Source organism: Neophocaena asiaeorientalis, unplaced genomic scaffold, assembly GCF_003031525.2.
Source record: "Neophocaena asiaeorientalis asiaeorientalis breed wild unplaced genomic scaffold, Neophocaena_asiaeorientalis_V1.1 scaffold360, whole genome shotgun sequence".
Classification (NCBI taxonomy): Eukaryota; Metazoa; Chordata; class Mammalia; order Artiodactyla; family Phocoenidae; genus Neophocaena; species Neophocaena asiaeorientalis.
The window spans coordinates 193,919-213,759 of NW_020174485.1; the positions used below are offsets into that span (position 1 = coordinate 193,919).

At 43.9% G+C, this 19,841-nt stretch overlaps 1 protein-coding gene across 3 annotated transcripts in view; it reads left to right on the top strand.

The window, feature by feature from the left end:
• ARHGEF9 (Cdc42 guanine nucleotide exchange factor 9) overlaps positions 1–19,841 on the top strand; it is a 353,894-nt gene that overhangs the window by 165,667 nt on the left and 168,386 nt on the right. For 2 of the 3 annotated variants that reach the window (XM_024757239.1, XM_024757240.1), the window contains exon 1: positions 19,064–19,204. In XM_024757239.1, coding sequence (XP_024613007.1) covers positions 19,079–19,204 — 126 coding nt within the window. In that variant the 5' untranslated portion in view covers positions 19,064–19,078. Of the gene's footprint in view, positions 1–19,024; positions 19,205–19,841 lie in introns of those variants that run through there. The other variant, XM_024757237.1, reaches the window with a different exon arrangement.

Genomic DNA, 19,841 nt, shown 5'->3' on the forward strand with positions numbered 1-19,841 from the left:
ATTGAACTGCATAGGAGGGCTCAGGAAGACACTTTCTCTACTTGGATTTAGAGAAAAGCAGCTGGGGCTAGAGGATATCCCTCTCCCACCTTAAACTTTTCAGTGGGTTTTTCACATTGTCTCACTTGATCTTCTCTGTGGCCCTGTGAAGTAGGTAAAACTGGGATTACCTGCATTTTACAGATGAGAAAAATGAGGCTCAGGATGTATCGTCATATATTGCCTGATCTGGGCTCAAGCTCTGGAAGTTACAGTGCCATTTAAAATCATTCCAGACAGCTGTATCTTCTAGAAAAGGGGTGTTACAGCTGTCTTGAGTCCAATTCCCTCATTTTGGAGGCTAGGTAACTAGGCTCAGAATGAGAAAGGGCTCACCCAAGGAAACACAGTATGTTTGAAGCAGTACTGGAGCTAGAGCATTGCCTTGCAAGGATGTGAGTTCCTGGACCCATGAGACTTGCAAGCTGCTCTTGTCTTTCAGGGATGGTAAGGGAAATCTATATGGTGTGATAGAAAGCAAAGGATCACTGAACTAGTTGTCTGTCGTTGTTTATTTAGCTCTGTGACCTTGGGCAAGTCACTTAGCCTCTATGAGTTGGTTTTCTTTTCTGATAATTGAGGCTGATAATCCCTGAGAACTTTCTGAGGCTGAAATCTCTGGGTGACTGCTGTAGTGGAGGGGCCTGACACTTGGTAGGCTCTCTGAAAATGATTTGTTAGTGAAAGGCTTACACATGAATAAAGAGGAGCTGCAAATATGAACTTAGTTGCTGGGTGACCTTGAACAAATCCCATTGTCTTTGTGCCTCATTTCTCTCTGTTACAACTTGGAGGCCTCTTTTACTTTCCTCCCTTGGAAGGATAGAATCCCTACGTCCCAGCCCATGTCTTGGGTCATTGGTGGGAAGCTGGGATTTTTTTTCTTTATAAGAAGCTTTCTTTTATTTACCCCCAGCTCCACCCACCTCGCAACCTGGCCACACATGGTGCTATGAATACCAGGCTAGCTTTCTCTCTCCCTATCTCCTGAAAAGATAAAAGAGGAATGTGGAAGAAAGCCAAAGTTAATTGTGTTTTTATTTAGTGCCTTTTCAAGTCCATCAAGCCAGAATCACCTAGGCACTTGGAAATTAAAAAACAATTCTTTGCTCCCAGGTCCTTAGCTAGAATTTGTGATGAGCATTACTGGATTTCATGATATGATTAAGAGTTATGTTAGAAATTGAAGGCTGTGCACAAATGACCTAATTAGAACAAATCTGCACTTTTCGCCTTTATCTGTATCATTTTGTTTGGGAAATTCTCATTGTCCCGGGGACAGGGCAAGAAGATAAAGACTACTGTTTAGTTTTTTTATTCCTGCCACATTTGTCTTTTCTCACAATTCTATGAGGTGAGCAAGGCCAGGATTCTTCCCATTTTATGGCTAAGTAAATTGAAACTATCAGTGTTTCCTCTTAAAAGCAGTGGTGTACTAGAAAGAGCATAGCATATATAGTTAGCTGTTATCAACCCACCCATACCAAATGGCCTTGGGCAAGGAGCTCATTCTAAAGATGCCTTCTGCACTTTGTTCCTATCTATGTCTTATTATAAAAGTTAATCAAGATAGCAGAGAAAACTAGGCAGATTTCACTATATAACTCTGGCTAGGTTGGCACTGAACCACTAATAGGCAGCTCAGGTACCTCTATTTGACCTATGATAAGTCCACCCACATATCGTCCAGGGATGCATGAGAGGCCTTGCCAAATGCAGAAGAGTGGCCCTAGATCCTGTGGCCCTTTGTGCCCTGTTTGGAGGTTTTCTCTTTGTAGATTTATCTGGTCATGCCTTGAGCCTAAAAGCTGGCTTAGTACCGTCACTAGTTCCCACAGTCATCCCAAAGGATGGGGAAGGAATGCTTTAGGTAAACCCCATCTCATTTTGCCTGAGCTTTAGTGAAGATTGTATGCCTTTAGGACTTTATCCCTTTTACTCCAGGTGGCTCAGGACACTGGAAGAATGAGTGTGGAATGACAAATGTAGGGAGGCAACCAGTAGCTTGTCCAGAGCTAGAGGGGGCCTAGCTAGAACGAGACAGCTGTAGGTGCTAATCCATATGCACATATCTGTGCACTGTCTTTTTGTAATGGTGGTGGGAGGGACCAATGTTAGTCCATGATGCTTAAACTGAGAAAGTCACTGGATGAGAATGAGGAAGAACCCATAAGCCCACTCCCTTACAGTACTGCTTGGGAACCTGCTGTCTGGGGAGAGTCAAGGACTTGCCCAAAGTCTCATAGTTGGTCCTTGATCCTTGTCTTGTCTCTCTGTTCAACTCTTGGCTGCTAGACCTCATATTTTTGAGGCCTCTTGGATAAATGAAGTGGTGGCTAACCCTCTTGGGGAAAGCACCTATGAACACCATATTCAGAAAGTGACAGATGAAATTCAAACCCATGTCCTCTGACCTGCTTAGGAGCAGATTAATCCAAGTGTCTTAGAGGACACCTGTTAGAAACAAATTGTGCAGGAGGAAAATTAGTTCAGTCTTGCTGTCTATCCATGCCCTCTACCCATACCCACATGTACACACACACACTATAGGTCACATGTGATGCACACACTCAGACATATGTCCAGTATATTTGGGATACACATGGGATACACATGTGGGATATGCTTTCACATCGACACACTTGGAGCACACACATTCAGTTAACCATAAGGCACACTCACTTGCACACACTTGGCACAGGTAGGGTACATATATACAGACATGTGAGGCATGCTTATGCAAATTTGTGTGTGGACACACATGGATACATATAAAACATAACTGTACACTCACACTCACACTGAGATGCATACTCAGATATACTTCTACCCCCAAGCACACACTCCTAACGACTTACATGGACAAACAACTCTCCCACCTTGAGACATTTGAACACACCTATGGGACACACTTACACGCCCCACACATCCCTATGGGACACTCTCTGATGCAGAACACATTCTAAGGCCAGCTGTCTCAGTCTTCCAAGTGGGCAAAACAGGGCACTGGCTCCATCTGGTGGGCCTCTATCACTTTGCTCTGCACCTTTATCCCTGAAATCAGGCTTCAGAGGGCAGTGAGCTCAGGAATAAAATGGATACTCAAGGTGGCATGTGTTATAGCAGGCTCCACCAGTCAAACAAAACTTAGAACTGAGCCGTGAGATGTTAACCGGCAGATGGAGAAGATAAATTGACACTGGTCAATGCAGAAAGCTTGAGCCAGCTCCTCTATCCCCCAATGTAGTTACAAACCATTAGGGAATGATATGATTGTGAAGTAATATCCTAGAAAACCTAAAGTAACTGAATATTAAAGTTTGTTTTTCTTGGGAATGAGGTAACAACTTGGACCAGAGTAAGTATATCTAAATTGTGGGTGGGAGGGTGTGAGGGGAAGTAGTAGGATGCATAAAGGGGGGCAGAGGCTCAGCCTCTCCTTGGCCAGTGGTGGTAGGAGAGAATAGCCACATGCTTAATGACCACAACCCTGCCCCTAGGCATACCAGCTTAGGCCATCTGGCCCCACTAATAAGGGCTATTTTTAGAGTTTCTCAAGCTAGAAACCAGGTCGGGGTGTCCTGGGGAGGCCTTTTTGGCCCTTAGTACCAAAGGCTGGAGCTGGAAGAGGGGGCCCTAGATTGTATCTGGGTGAAGGGTGGGAAGCAGTGAGACAGGTGGCTAGAATATGCCAGGTCTGCCCTGGAGCAGCAACCTCAGAGCCCCAGTGGATTACTGTTGACTGTGACAGCCTCATATCTGTTTCTGAACTTTGGACTTGAGATCAAGAAAAACACATTTCAGTTGCTATTCTGCCACTTAGGGTATGTCTCAGTCAGGTTTCCTTCCTCTGTCTGAATCTTATTTGGTCTATGGGTAAAATCGTCAGTATTTGTCTCTCAGACACCGGCAAGGCTCAGAATTGAGAAAATGCTTTGCAGATGTATTTGTTCTTCACCAACAGATCTGTACTTACCCTATCCCTAAGCTGGTCTCGATGCATGCCAGCTACTGAGCCTGACTTACAGAGTAGCAGTAGAAAAAAGGCCAAAAAGGGGGCCAGGGAGAGGCAACCTCATGATGTCAGGTTGGTCAGAGTCATTCTTGGATCACCCTCACTCATACAGATGCTTTTCAGTGCCAGGTCAATCCTTTCCCAGAACACAGGTTTGCAACATTTAGGTGGTCATATAGCTTTGGCTCCTCAGGAACTCTATGTAGGGAAAGTGGGGAGCATCAGAAATGGGGTCTCCTTCCTAAACTAGAAAAGGCAATCTCAGATGGCCTGTACCTGCCACCTGCCAGAGGAAGTAGCCTCGAGTGCCAGTACTGGCTCTGATAAAGTGTCTTATTCTAAGTTCTGTGCCCAGGGCCATTTCACCTGCTTTGTTGAAGGGGATGGGTCGGGAACTAGACTATGTAGCACAAGTTCAGATTTCTCCTCATCCCATAAATTGTGGGCAAATTCCTTCTGAGTCTGTTTTCTGGTCTGTAAAATGGGCTTAACTGTTAAGTTTCAGGATTGTGGGGTGCAAGAATTCATGGTGACAAAGTATGTGAAAAGTGCCTTGTAAAATGTTGAACATGTTTTACTATTATTAAGAGTTCAACCAGGGTGTGATTACAGGTACTTTGGAGGTGATTCTAGGAGCTTATCTTCAGTCTATTTCTCAACTCCTTACCCCTACCCTTTTTAAAGTAGTATTGTCTCCATTTTACAGATGGGGATACTGAGTCTCAGAGAAGGAGGGACCAGCCTGAAGATACAGGATTAGGTAGTGGTGGATTCAGGTCTAGAAGCCATGCCTTCAGATTATATTCAGTGTTCTTTCTATGGCCCCAAGCTACCACCCAATGAATTCTAGTGCTAAAAGTAAGCTGCTGGTGGCAACTTAACATATGTTAAAAATTTAGCTTTGTCTCTGACACGTAGCAAGGAATGGGGGCTCTCTGAGACCCAGCCTTCCCCAGAAGTGTCCTGCTTACCCACGAGAGGCACACCGACTGACCTGTCATCCCTTCCACAGCAGCTCATGTCCTACTTGTCTCTTGCATATTACAAGCAGTGAAGCGTTGGAGAAGATGCTAAGCTGTTGTGAGAGGGAATTGTGCTGCCCATTTAATTCACTTCAGGAGGATCCCTGAAGGCACTTGATCTACCTTGGCCACCCCCACCTCCTCACAGCTTCCTGGGTACAGAAGTTCTGTGTGACTGACCTGCCTAAGGGGTTGGGCCTAAAGGTATCTGAAGAAATAATGTTTAAGGGCCTTGATCTCTGGAGTATTTTGCCAACTCTTGAGGGATGATAGTAGAAATCCAAAAACCAAAGCTGAGAGGGTCCTTTGAGACCATCTGGGCTGACTCTCACCTGGCCTTGATGTGGACATTTAAACCCAACTAGGCTGACTTTTTCTCCCTTAGTGTGCTCTTCCTTGTACACCACAGACTCACAAGCTAGGCCATATTTCCTAGAGCCTTTCTAGCTTGTTTATTTTTGCTTTCTCAGCCCGGGAGAACGGTGGGTAGGTACAATGAGACACAGTGGTGAGAGGAAGGAGATGGAAGAGTATGTGGAGCTCAGGCCTTGGGGAAGAAGGCCTTTTGTGTCTTTTATCATCTGTCCTGATGCTAATACATTATTTTCCTGTAATTCACAGATTGGCTGTGGGAGCCTAACCCAAACTGTTGCTATTTATACTTGTGCTGCTAAAATCTGTGTAATGACTACAGTACTGGTCTTTCTGGGGGATTGGACAAGCAATGTCAAGGGTGAGGAAACTGGAAGAAGAAAGGAGAGAGACACCTTCTGTTCTTCAAGTTTGAGAAGCCAGAGAGGTGAATAGGGAACGGTTAGTCGCCAAAGCCCTGCCAAGAAGCAGCCACACAGTTTCTTCAGCTCTCTTGACCCTAGATACCTCATTTAAAAATGACTTTATTTTTGAAAAGGTAATACATTCATATGGTTCAAAAGGTACAAGAGGGTACACAGTGAAAAGTCTCACTCTAGCCCTGCCCTCCAGCCACTTGGCTTCTTCTGCAGAGGCCATCAGTGAGTCCTTCCAGAGAAATGTTCTATGGATATATAAACATATATGAATATATTCTTTTTTCTCTTTTTTATGGTAATATACACACTGTTCTATACCTTGCTATACCTTGAAGGTTCTGTGATCCTGTAGGAGCATGAGGATATGCTGTGGAGAACAGAGGTTAAGAGCCCTGGTTCTAGAGCAAAACTACTTGGGTTTTGCTTCTGGCCCTGTATGACCTTCAGCAATCACTTCATCTTTCTGAACTATGGTTTTCTCATTTTTAAAATGGGGATCAAACAAGTTACTATATGTAAAAACTTAGATTTGTCTCTGATACACACACTAAGCACTCAGTAAATTATAGCCATTTTTTATTATTAGAAAAATATTGGACTGTGAGTCAGTAGATTTGGGTTCTCTTCTGGCCTCTGCTCCTGCGTTACCTGAGGGACTTCCTTTGTCCAATCCTGTTTCTTCATCTTTAAAACGAGGTCTCATCCCTACTCTTCTTACTCCCAGAGTTGCTGGGAGGATCTAGTGAGCTTATGAATGTGAATTGAATATGAAAACAACCTAGAACTATAATGTGTTTAGCACATGGTAGGGGTGCTGCTTACTCTTTTCTGGAAGCTGCTTTAGGTGGCTTGAACCCAGTGGCCTGAACTGTGTGGAGAAAGCAGTATTCTTCCTTCTGGCAGTGGAACCCAAAGGCCATTCCTGTACTAGAGTTCTATTCTGGGTAGAGGTAGCCCATGACAAAAATTTGAAATAGTCAAGTTTTGTCTTCTGACCTTTCTTATCCCACCCCCTCCCTCTTCTGCCTTTCTTGTTTCCATGTCTCCTTCAACTCCCTTCTGTCTCTTGACAAAACCTGCTTTTAGAAGCAAGGCAGCAGCATCTGTCAAAGACAACCCCAACTTTCCATTTGAGATAACCTAGTCCAACTAGCTCAGGGAGGAGTTATATCTGCTTAAGTTCAATACTGCAAGTCAGCAATCAAGCCAAGCCTGGAGCCCATTCTTCCCATCCCACTTTTTTCACTAACATTTTCATTTTAGTATAAATTTGAAATTCAGATTTCTTAGCAAAGACATTTGGTGATAAAGGAGATACTAGAAATGTCTCCACCTAGCCTTCATACTGAGGTGTTCTTACCACTTCATTTCCAGGGAGGGTCAGATTTGTTTGGGGCCCTGAGAGGAGGATGAGGCAGGTGCTGGATGTAGTATTCAAGGGGTGACATCTGTAGAGCAGAGGGAGGAAAGAGCACCAGAAAATGTCTAAAACTGATTTCCAAAATGAAGCTCATGGAGAAAATATTAGAAGTTCTTTATATATTAAATAGTTAATCTCATCATTTAATTTCTATTTTTTGTGGAGATTTTTTATAAAACACATACTACTTTAGTAGCACTTAGATACTGGGGTAGGTGTTTATTTTTTTTACCAATTGACAGTTTTTAATCAAAACAATTGACAACTGTCCTTCTAAAAGACTGTAGGCTTATTTTCTAATCTTGGCTCTGCTGCTGACTAACTTGACACATTAGGTAACTTCCTCTTACTAGAGCCTCAGTTTTCTTATCTGTACAATGTTGGACTGAACTAGGTGTGCTAGCTCTTGGGAGTCTCCAATCCTGGCCTTCTCTGAGTATAATAATCTACTCTTTCAGGCTTTTGAGCCCGAGACAGAGTCAAGAAGAGTTGGTTCAAGCCCTAGCATCTTACTGGATGATTTATCCCTCAGTCAGCTTCCCTGGGTCTCTTCCCTTCTTCACCCCCACCTCCTCCACCTAGCCCAGACAAGCAGAGGATCTCTTATATAAGCCTACCTGACCTACTTGAAGTTCTTTTGTTATAAGCACAATCACTTTTCCTGCAGACACAGACCGGATGCTATCCTTCCTGGGCCCTGAGGGTGGGTCTGATTGTGCTTCTCATGTGTCCTCTTTGGCAGCCTAGGTTTAGATGTTGCATCCCTCTTTCCGTAGTCTTTAAGGACACAGTGTGAAGGGGAGCCAGCTCAGCTAATTTGAGTCCCCTGTGGCCTGATCTAGTGAATGCTCACTGACCACTCCTGCTCATCCACCATTTTTCATGTCTGCTGGGAACCCAGGAATATGCTAGACTTTGTCAGGAGAAACATGACCCACCCTTGAACAGGAAATGCTCCTGATAAGGACCAGAAACACTGCTAAATGCCTTGGCCAATGTCTTTTCTTTTTCAGGGAGCAAAGGAGAAGAGGGAAATCAATAAGCTACTGGAAACTATCTTTCACTTTCTGATGGACTGTTTAAATGCAGATTTCTCTTTTGGGCCATAAGGACTCCCCAGGAGACAATTACATTCTCCTTGGAATGCCTGCCAAGGCTAGAGCCTTTGCAAGCCTGTGTCCTGGGTAGGCATGCTCAGTAGACTTCAAGGTGGTTTAAGTTGATTGAAATATGTTTATTTTTCCTCTCTCTTCTCCATATATAGGAGCATGTCACAGTGCACCTTACTAAATGCTGTTCCTGTTCTCATCACCTTAGACCAGATGGCCACATTTAATACAACATTAGAACTATTAGTTCCAACCTATCTCCTCCACTGCTCCTCCCCCCACCTACAGTCCTCCTTCCCCTACAAGATTTTAACACGACATCTGTCAAATGGATAAAAAATTACTTTCCCTTCTTCTCTCTGCTTTGCCCACCCACCCTCTGGCTGTGGTGTTGATGAGTATAGAACTATACATGTGGGAGGCACGGAGGACAGATTCTTCATGTAGTTCTAACCCCCTCCTCCTACCCTTCTGTAAACCTAGAGGAGCCCCACCCCCACCCCTTGGAGGAACGCCAAGGCTGGCCTTCAAGTCACAGTCCAAAGAAATTTAAGGCTCCCAGGGCTGGTCCCCGTTGAATCACATAAAGAAATTCAAGAACCCAGGTGCAGGGCCCAAGATGGGTCTAGGTCACCTCAGGCATTTGGGGCTTTTTGAGCCCTCTGCCTATCCCCTAGGCTTGCCCTGGCCATCTTTCAAGGTATGAAGGCAACAAGAGACCCAAATGGGTGGCTGGAACTTAGTACCCACAGCAAGTCCAAGAAGGGCATGATGCCCAGAGCAGGAATATTTTGGAGATATGGCCTAATCTGGCTCAAGACAGAGACAGACTGGGGTCAGAGTAACCTCCAGCTTGGGATGAATTGCTTCTGACTCAACTCATGGAGAGTGCATTGCTGAGTCAATTTTTTTGCTAATAATTTGTCTCTTAAAAAATTGGGAGCTGACTTGGGTAGATTGAACACAGCTCTAAGAAATTGTTTCTAGATTGTAGTGTAGAGAGATGCTGCAAGTATTTTCCATTAGGGCCATTGGGGGCCTCAGTGTTGAAGGTCAGGATGGGGGTGGGAGTGGGTGTGCAGGTGCAGATAGTCTCTTGAAGCAGACAGGGAAAATCCTCCTAGACAAACTGTTATAATTCCTTAGCCTGCCTGAAAGCTGACACAAGAAGGAGAAGCCAGGGGACAGAGTTTCAGAGATTCTGGTTTCTTCTGAATGGGCCAGTGCAGTAACAGGAAATTCTTGTACTTCAAACTCTGGCTCTAGAAAGTTTAAAAGACTCTTGGTCTCAGTATGATATATGATTTAGAATCACTTGGGCTGCTTGTTAAAAATGCTGGGATGATTCTGAGCAGAAGGTCTGGGGACCACAAATCAAGAAACTGGTGTAATGAATCAGAGGCACCTGAATAGTGCCAAAATAATCCAAAACAGCTTGACTAACTTTTATTCCCAAGATGCTTTGAAGGTGCAAGCTGATGCTTATCAGGTTGGGAACTATTCTAGTATGGGAGACTTCTCCAGCCAACAGTATCATGGTTGGTGGTCTGGAAACATTTCTTCTCTCTGATCTGTGCAATACTTGGCCCAGTTGACTGCATTTTCTCTAAAGGACTTTTTCCTTCAACAAGACCAAACTCTTAACGTCTTGAACTTTGGGGCAGCAGCTGGGTCTTACTTCAGAAACTCCTGGGCCCATTAGGTTGAGCTAGTGGCTGAAGTTTCATACCAGAAAAGTCCATTGCTAAGGTCTACACCAAACAAGCAACTTCCCTTACCTTCATATGTTTGGTCACCGTTATAGCTGAGATCACTTTGTAACTTTTCTTGGAAGAGGTTTAGAAAGAGGTGTTATCCTTTGTTATTAGTCTGTGATGAATGAGAAAATGTCCTGGATGGCTTCATATCTTAAGATGCTTGCCTGGGTTTCCCAAGCTTTTAGTGGCTGACAGGTGTGAGTTGGCTTGTGACATATTGGCGTCTGGATGAGGTGGTCTGTCTTGCTCTTGCTGAGCGGCCTGCATCTATGATCACCTTTCAAATCAAGCCAGCCTATCTGGGGTTCATGTTTCCCAGGTGTGGCTAAAGCCAACCTTCATTTTATTAAAATGAAAAATGGATGGTACAATGAGATATTGAAGAAAGCCAACGCCTAATGACTCACAAATCACATGCCCAAACTAGGAAAAAGATGATCATATCATGAAAAGTGACAGTATTTGCATATTTCCTTTTAGTGCATTTAGAGCCATCATCACTTAAATGCATTAATTTTTCTGCTCAGAAATGAAATTATTTAGTTATGGGTGATAGCAATACCCTGATTAAAGCTGAAACTAGCTAAGTGTGAACTATTAAGTCACAGGGGAAAAAAAAAGCAATCCTTATGATTTTTTTTAAAATTCATGTTGTTTTTTCTTACCTGACATCTCTTCTTCTTTCCCTGATGCCCACTGAGCATCTGCAAAGATCTTCAGCAAAAACCAGCCCACCCCAGAAGCCGCCTGGTCATAAATCCTACCGGCAATGGATTGGCCTATAGGCCACCTGGTACATGTTATGCAAACAATTTCTTTGGCCCCATAGAATATTCTGCAACCTGAACAGAAATGCTCACTCTGTTGCTGTGTTCTTCCTCTGAGCTTGCCTGGCTTTAGGGCTCTGGTCATAGAACTTTAGAGGCTAAAAACAATGTTGTTCATTAAAGATTAAGCAGATGTTTTAGATTTACTGTTCACAAGTGTACAGTCTGAAGAATAACACCCTGGTTGATAACTTGAATAACTCCACATTGTCTAATATCTTCTTCTTATCCTAGGTAGAAATTAGTGAAAGAGTCAAGGGAGAGAAAATACAGGCTGGAGTCATCAGAGACAGGATTAAGGAGCAGGTGGGCCAAGATCCTACAGCAGGGAAGAGGCAGCATAGCTCCAGTGTCCCTACACTTAACCATGGCCAAGGGAATGGCTGAATCAGAGGCACAGAGGTAGGAGTTATCTGCCTGCAAGAGACTCAGTTTGACTAGAGTGGAAGGTCCCTGTCAGGTTCAAGACAAGGATTGGATCCATAGATGGGGCTAGATTAAGGAGAATTTTGAGAGATTGACAGTAGAGAGTTCTTGAGGCTTCTTGAGCATGGATAATGGCACCAGCAAAGAAGTTTTGTGAAGTACAATTATTGAGTAGCTTGAGGAGGAAAGAGACCTGTGAGTAGCAGGAAGGCCAGTTGGGAGGCAACTTGAGGTGATAAGGGCCAGACCTAGGATAAGGCATTGAAAAAGAAGATAAAGGGTTATATCTGAGAGAGATACATGTAGAAGAAAGAAACAGCACACCCAGAAAAGTTATCAGAAATGGGAAAAATGAGGAAGGAGGGAAATGAGGCCTTATTATGAGTTTTACATATGTTTTATTGGAGGCAGTAGCAGGCCCCCAGGGAAATGTGGAACAGGTAGTGGGAAATATGGAACTGGAGGTACTAAGAGCCAATGTCGTGAGAAAGATGATTTATCTGAGGAGCTACATGGAGAGAACAAAGAGTAAATGTCCCCATTGACTTTTGAATAGGACAGTCAAGGGCCAAAGTGGGAAACCCATTCCTCAGTTTTCCCAGCCAGTCTGACTGGCCTGTGCTTTAATGTGTCACTAACAATGCCTGAGTGAGTTATATTCAAGAAGGGACTAGTCAGTGCCAAGTTCTCATTTTCCTGAGTGGAGAGCAAAGAAAGCATACTGGCAAGCACAAAGATGGGTGAGAAGAAATAAGCTGCAATAATGAAATTCCTGTCCTTGCAAAGCTCAAGTGTTACCCTCAATAGAAAGCCAGGGCTGGAAAGGACTTGAGAAGTCATCTATTTGATTCAAGTCTGTAGCTTGATGGATAAAGAAACTGAGACAGGTAAATGGACCTATCCAAGGTGATTCAATGAGTTACTGGCAGAACTTCCTCCAGTAGCCAGTCTTTTGGTACCTCCCCGCTGTTGTTGGAACAGTCTGCTTTACATCTTTCCAGAAGTGGGTGAGATTGTTGTCCTTGAACATTTTGGGCAAGATAACCAGAGTCTGTTTACAAGGCCATATGAAAAGGACATCTAGTTTATTCAGGAGAGAGAATAAAATCCCAGCCTATTTTAGATGTGCTTAAAGGGAACAAAGGAAGGAATCTTGCTCTTGTCCATGCCTAGCTGTTGAGGGAGGGGACCTTCTGAGAGGATGGGGGCAGGTACCAACTGAGAAAACCTTACAGAAAGGCAAAACTCCTTCATACCCCTCCTTGTCCCCTTGTGAAGCTTCTCAAAATGCAGGCCTGGCTCAGCTACTTTCATGGCAACTGGAACATATGCTATTCTGAACAACACTTTTTTTAACCTTTCCCTCTTCTATTTCTTGCCATTAAAATTCTAGTATTTCTGGCAGCCACCCAGGCTAATTAAACAACTATTTTGGGGGTGGTATTGCTCAGCTAGAGGGCAAGAATATGAAGGGGAAGGCAAGTGGTACAGCTCTGGAAAACTGGTGAGGGCTTTATTTCTGTGTTGGCAAGGCCTGGCATTGGGAATCCTCCTTACATGACCCAAAATACCCATTCTCAGACATACCAACCACTGAGGAATGCCTCCTAGACAGGCAGGGAGCCCGACCTGTGGGGGTGGCATGGGGATCCTTGGAAGAATGAGGCATCAGGAGAGGCACGGCTAAAGCCTAGGCTAGAAAGATTCTCTAGGGCAGTGGTTCACCAAGTGTGATTCCTGAACCAGCATCGTAGGCATCCCCTGGGAACTTGTCTGAAATGCAAGTTCTCAAGCCCCATTTCAGACCTACTGAATAAGAGACTCATGGGGCCTAGCAATCTGTGTTTTAACAAGCTTTCTAGAGGATTGAGAACTACTGCTTTAGGTCATTTACAGAGTGGGCTGGTCTCCCTGGAGAGAGAAACCAGCTGGGAGACCTCTCTCCCTGCTATCTTGGCAGGTAGCGTTGGGGATGGGCAAAAGCAAAGCTATACAATAAGCTCAACTAGAGATTCAAATCTGCTCTACCACCTACTAACTGGGTAACTGTGGGCTACTTGGTAATATCACAGGTTATCTTCAGTAAAAATGGGGATGTTAATGCTTACCTTGGAGAGCCATAGAGACTAAGATCACAAAAGAAAGTCTCTTACCCAATGCCTGGCATATGTTTGCAACAAGTGTAAGTTTCTCTTTCTCCCTCCTTCCCTTTCTTTCTCCCTGTTTTACTTTCTTCCTCCCTTCTTCCTTGCCTTCTTTCCTTCCTCCTGAAAGGGCCCACTGGACACTCCAAGTTAGCTGTAGGCACATTCCTCATTGTTTATCAGAGACCAGCCTAAGAGATCAAACTCCCAATGCCTACAGGGTACAGTGATCATATTTCCAGGTTAAAAGTCAGGGCACATGGGTAGGACAATGGGATAGAATATTTGAAATTAGAATTCCTGGGAAATATAGATAAAAACGAATTGGATATCATTCCTTCTTTTTTTTTTTTTTTTTTTTTTTGGTACGCGGGCCCCTCACACAGGCTCAGCGGCCATGGCTCATGGGCCTAGCTGCTCCGCGGCATGTGGGATCTTCCCGGACCGGGGCACGAACCCGTGTCCCCTGCATTGGCAGGCAGACTCTTAACCACTGCACCACCAGGGAAGCCCGATATCATTCCTTCTTTAAGAATTATATCAATATTATGACTCTTCCCCCCTTTATCTTCTTATTCATGTCCAAAAGTGTCTTTGGTTTGGGGATGCAGAACACTGTATGTCCCACTCACTGGTAAGTCTGAGCAAGAACCAACCTATATTTAGTCCTGTACTCGAAATGCCCTGAGGATTGGGAATTATTTTAGAAGTCACATCAGCACTGTCCCAAGGCCAAGAGCTATTTGGGTACCTTGCTGGAGTAACCCAGTACCACCTTCTGGCTTTGTGTTGGGCTTGCAAGATGAAGAAGTTGGGATAGTTGGGAAATTAGGAATTTGGGGGGGCGTGAATAAACCAGTTATAAACAAGAAATAAAGAACTTAAGTCTTGATATAGCCACTCCTACATGGACTTTTCTTGGCTTTCTTCCTCTTATAGGTAGCTCTGTACGATTTGATAATTTGATCAGCTCCTGCTACTCGAAACTCTTGTCCTTGATTTTTATGAGATTGCACCCCTTGGTATCCTAACTATGTTCTGACAGCTCCATTTTGGTTTGTTTCTCTGGCTCCTCTTCTCTTCCTTTCCTCCCATTATTGTTTTCCTACGTTTCTGGCCTTCTTTCTTAGCACTTTCTTCCAGGGCAAACTTCCTTGGTTTCTACAATTTCTTCTGGGCCATTGACTCCCAAACCTGTATAACTATCTCCCCTGATCTCTCTTGAACTTCAAATCTACCTGCATGTCCTGCTGGCCCCCAACATTCAGCATATCAAAGAGAAAACTTGTCATCTCTTCTCCCCTTCCAAAACCAACATTTCCTCATAACTTACCCTCATGCCTTAATGATCACACTTAGGAGTGAACTCCCTCTGCCAAATCAACTTTGGCCTCCTCCTTTTACTCAAAGGAGATCTAAATACCTTCAAACAGGTCTCCAGTCCACCTTTCTAGCTGCGGTTCAATCCCACTCTTCCCAGCCCTTTCCAACTCCACTACATATTTACCATCAAATTTCCCATAGCCTTCACCTTTGACACTTTACTCTGCCTTTCTTGTTCCCTACTCTGTAACAATCCTAACAATCTTTTTTTTTATCATCTTTATTGGGGTATAATTGCTTTATAATGGTATGTTAGTTTCTGCTTTATAACAAAGTGAATCAGTTATACATATACATATGTTCCCATATCTCTTCTTTAAGGCCTGTTTCAGTGCCCCATAAAACTGTTTTAGAGTCCAATAGCCACACATGATCCTTCCTCTGAAGTCTTGTACTAGGCCAGAGTATACCAGGCACTGTATGAGGCACTATACATCCAGAACTCAGTTCACCTTCTCTACAATTCTGCCTGTGAGGCAGGTATTAATATCTCCATTTTGCATATGAAGAAACTGAAACCAAGGGTTGTATAGCTTGAAAGTCTCGTCCATGGCTTTTGTGATATTGTACTTCTTACATGCTGACAGTTCCATTTTGGTTTATTTATGTGGCTCCTCTTGTACTCCTCACCTCCCATTGTCACTGTTACTTTCTAAAGTAGCAAAGCCCAGAATGGAAGCTAGGTTGGCTTGCCCTTAACCACCTTTGCATACTGCTTGAAGGGCATTCACTGTTGGTACCCAAAGGGCCTTTGATCTTCAGGTAAGGACTGTGGCTGAATCACAGTAAGCAGATCCCTGCACACAGTGGGAATGCACTCAATGAGTGTTGGGTGGAAAATGGATGAGCAAAGTCATATTTATGAAAAATTGTAGCAAGTTAAAAGTCAATCCTGTATACAAAGGGGAGATTTAAAACCAATTTCCAGCAGCCCAAACTTAAAACATCTCAGAAGATAGGGAAGAACATTCCCTTATTCCTGCTTGCATTTGTGACTAGAGAATACAGGAGCCCTATACAGCTACCAGCCCCTTCTGGATTGCCCTTCTCTCATTATCTGCACACACATCTGTCAACTCTTGGTTCAGTGTCTTACAGCTTGTGAATCAGGTGGGGGTGTAGAATTATTCTCACTTAACAGATTAAGAAAGTGAGACTCAGAGGCAGCATAGTTTATAAGAGCAGAGGCTCTATAAGAGCCAGACTGTGCCTGCATTTGAATTATGACTTAAGTACTTATTGGCTGTTTGAATTTGGGCAAATTATTTAATCTCTCAGAGCTTCAGTTCCCTCGTCTGTAGGATAGGGATAATAATAGTGTTTCCTCAAAGGGTTGCTGTGAGGATTAAATGAGTTGATGTGTGTAAAGTGCTTAGAATAGTGCCTTACATATATTTAGTGCTCTATATTAGCTAATATTATCATCTTTATCATCCCTTCTTTAGCAAGGTCTTAAATCCAAGTGTTCTTTTTCCACCTTCTCTATCTATGGTGTTATGTTGGGGAAAAAATGGTTCACTAGGCTGGCCATCTTGTGACCTTAGGCAAGTCACTCCTGCTATATTATACCTGATCTATAAAATGAGGGATTAAGGGTGATGATCTTTGAAGTGCTGCCTAGTTCTGTCGTTGATTCCAAGTAGGCAGTGACAACAGGCTTGCCAGTTGGTTTGTGGCCACTGGGTCCTATCCAGGGATTGGCCTTGTCCAGGGCATAGCTGGACTTTGTGACCTGAGTGCCCAGGCATGTCAACTGGACTAAATGGGGACAAGAATGAGCCAAGTGCTGCTGGGAGAATCCAAGCATGGAGTCTCTCAAAAGAAGACTGCACTGTAGAAAAAATACAGGCAGTGGAATCAGCCAGAACTGGGACTAGGGTAATTCAAACAGCATCACAGATAGAGTCCTGAGCAGAGCATTGGTAAGTGATTCCAAGATCACTCTTTGACCCTTGATAAAAAGTCAATGATATATCTTTAGACTATAAGCCCTCATGGTGCTCTGAGTTGGGCCTGTATGTGCTTATCGAGCTCTAGCAGCACCCTGTTGGTACCCATCTTTGGCAGGAGAGGGGAGACTTCTCTGTAAATACTTATTTTATTGAGGTCAGTGACCAGCAATTCTTCTTCTCCACTGAGGCCAGAACAAGAAGATATTGACTTTTAGTGTAATTGGAAGAAAGCAAATTCAACATATAAATAAATCTCCTCTTAGAGGCACCAGTAACTGAAGGTGGCTGTCCAAGTCTCTTTCTTTGGGGTTGAAGAATGTAGCCATCTTGTTTATGATATTATGAATGGAGTTCTGTGAGTTCATTTTAGCTTATTAGTAAACATTGGTAGTATGGCATGATAGGTATTAGTGCATATACAGTCAGAAGACTGAGCTCCATAATTTATTACATGTGTGATTGGCCAAAGGACCAGGTCACCACTCTGAGCCTCAGTTTCCTTATCTTTAAAATATGGGTAATAGATCCAGCTCATTCAGTAAGGATCAAGTGATGCAGTAGATATGAAAACACTTTGTGAACAGTAAAGCATGAGGTACTTTAAAGGTGTTATTACAAAAGGTCCTATTTGAAATCTCTTTTACATCCAAGCTGAGGAGCTCTCTCTATGCCTTCTATAGAAGGCACAATGGCTAGACCCCTGAGCAATGAAGGATGCCTCATGCAGGAGCTAACCAACAGAATGCCTTAACTAAGTCAAAAGATCAGTGTGTATTTTTTCTCCTGTGTGTGATGTGTTTTCTCCTGTGTGTGATGTGTTATACATTAATATCATGACCATAGGGTTATTCTCTGGCTGGTATGTTGGAAGGCAGACCTGTGTGAGAGGATGCATGCTCCATATTCTGTCTCTGTTATCTTTAAATTGTTTTGACTTCAGTCTTGTGGAGCCATAATTGCCTTGGGGTCCTTCCTCAAAGTAGGCTGATGGAAAAGATGACTTCTAGAGGACATGTTCAGCAATTCAGTTCTGGGGAGGGAATGTTTGAGTCCTTTGCCTGACAGGACATATGTTCTCTATTCTGGAAATTGTTCCTCCAAATGCCAGAAAGATTGATGACCCATACAGGCTGGAACCAGTTATGGGAAAAAGAATACATAACACAGTGGTCAGGATGGTAGCCAGAGAGAAACTAACTATTCCCCGACACCCATCCTCATCACTGTGCATAGACAAGTGTCATGAACATATGTGTGTGTATGTTTATGTGGCAGTGGCATAGATGTCTGCCTGGCGCTATGTGGAGCCAAGTCCTGCTGGCCACAAATTCTAAGGACCAAGGTTAGGCTCTGTGCATAGCCCCTGCCTTGCTGACTGAAACTGAGCTTACCCCTTAACTTGCTTATGGTTCAGTTTTGCCATCTATCAGATGTAGAAGTCAACCTAGATTCCCTGTGTGTCTTACAGGGTGGTTGTTTAAATCACTGAGTGAATCTGTGACAATGTCGAGTTTCTTGGGAGCAAGGCATCACAGAACACCATATTCTTTCATACCTATGAACACATGACCTCTCTGGATAGCATCATGTGTGGGTGAGAACAGGAGGCTGCAGGACTGGGGTCCATTATATGTGAGGAATGCTGTGGTCTGTAACTCCTGAGGGTGGGGTACAGTAGGATTAAATAATGTATCACCAACTCTCAATTGGACAGTTCCAAAGAAGAAGAAGAAAGGGGGGGGAGCACAGAGAATTTATAGCAAATATGCTCGAGCCTCATTTTAGCCATTGGTTTCAGACTCTCTGCCCATTCCAGCTCCAGGGCTGCCTCGAGGTACCAAGGAGAATGGATTGGAGCTTTTTCTTCTCTAGGGAAGGAGATCTTGAGTAGGGATAAAATCATGAGGCCTGTGTAGTCCATATACACATTCTGGGTCATTCTACCCACTGGCTAATGGAGAGTTGATAGTATTATTTGTCTTGTAGTCCAGTGGAGCTTGCTCTCCCAATGTCATCTCCATCACCCTACCCTTCATCACTAATATGTGAGTTTTTCCATAAGTAGTAGAGATTTGGGGAGGGGGGCAAGTAAGGTAGCTAGACGTGTGGACTGAACACATTCTTATTTTGTCTCCTAAGCTGATCACTGGAGATTCCATCGTTAGTGCTGAGGCAGTATGGGATCACGTCACCATGGCCAACCGGGAGTTGGCATTTAAGGCTGGCGACGTCATCAAAGTCTTGGATGCTTCCAACAAGGATTGGTGGTGGGGCCAGATCGACGATGAGGAGGGATGGTTTCCTGCCAGCTTTGTGAGGGTGAGTGTCAGCCTTCACTCTCCTCTCCTGTCTCCTTGGCTACTTGCCCCTGGCCTCCCCTTCACCAGCCCTTGTTCTCCTCCTTCCCCTTCTTGTGGCTCCTCACATTTTTCCCCATGTGTTTGGTCACCTACCCAGGGCCTGGGCTTCCTTTAATCTTTGCCCTTCTAGTTTTGAGACTTTTTTATCTTGTTTATTTTAACAATCCCCACCTCCTGCCTCCCACCTTCTACCCACTGTGACTTTGCACAAATCACTTTCCTTTTTGCCTTGATGGTTTTGAAGACGCTTTTAACTCTATATTGCTGTGAAATTTTACCTTTCTTCTCTCTCTTTTCTGCTTTCTTTCTTTTCCTTGCCTCCTCTTATTTTATCCTTTCTTTTTATAGATCTCTTCCCACCCTCTTTCTCCCCTCCCCACTCCTCTCTGCTTCCTTTGCCCCCTTTCTCTCATTTAGGGAAGTGTGAACACCCCTGCGTGTTGTCTTATGATTGTCTACAGCTGTGAATGTAAGCGTCTGGGCTCTCTACCCTCCCAGGGGTTGGAGTTTACTCATTGCAAATCTTACTTTTTGCAAGGTGGCTGGGGACTAAGATGTGTCCAGGGTGGGAAGCAGGCAGCTTGATAGTGCTGGCA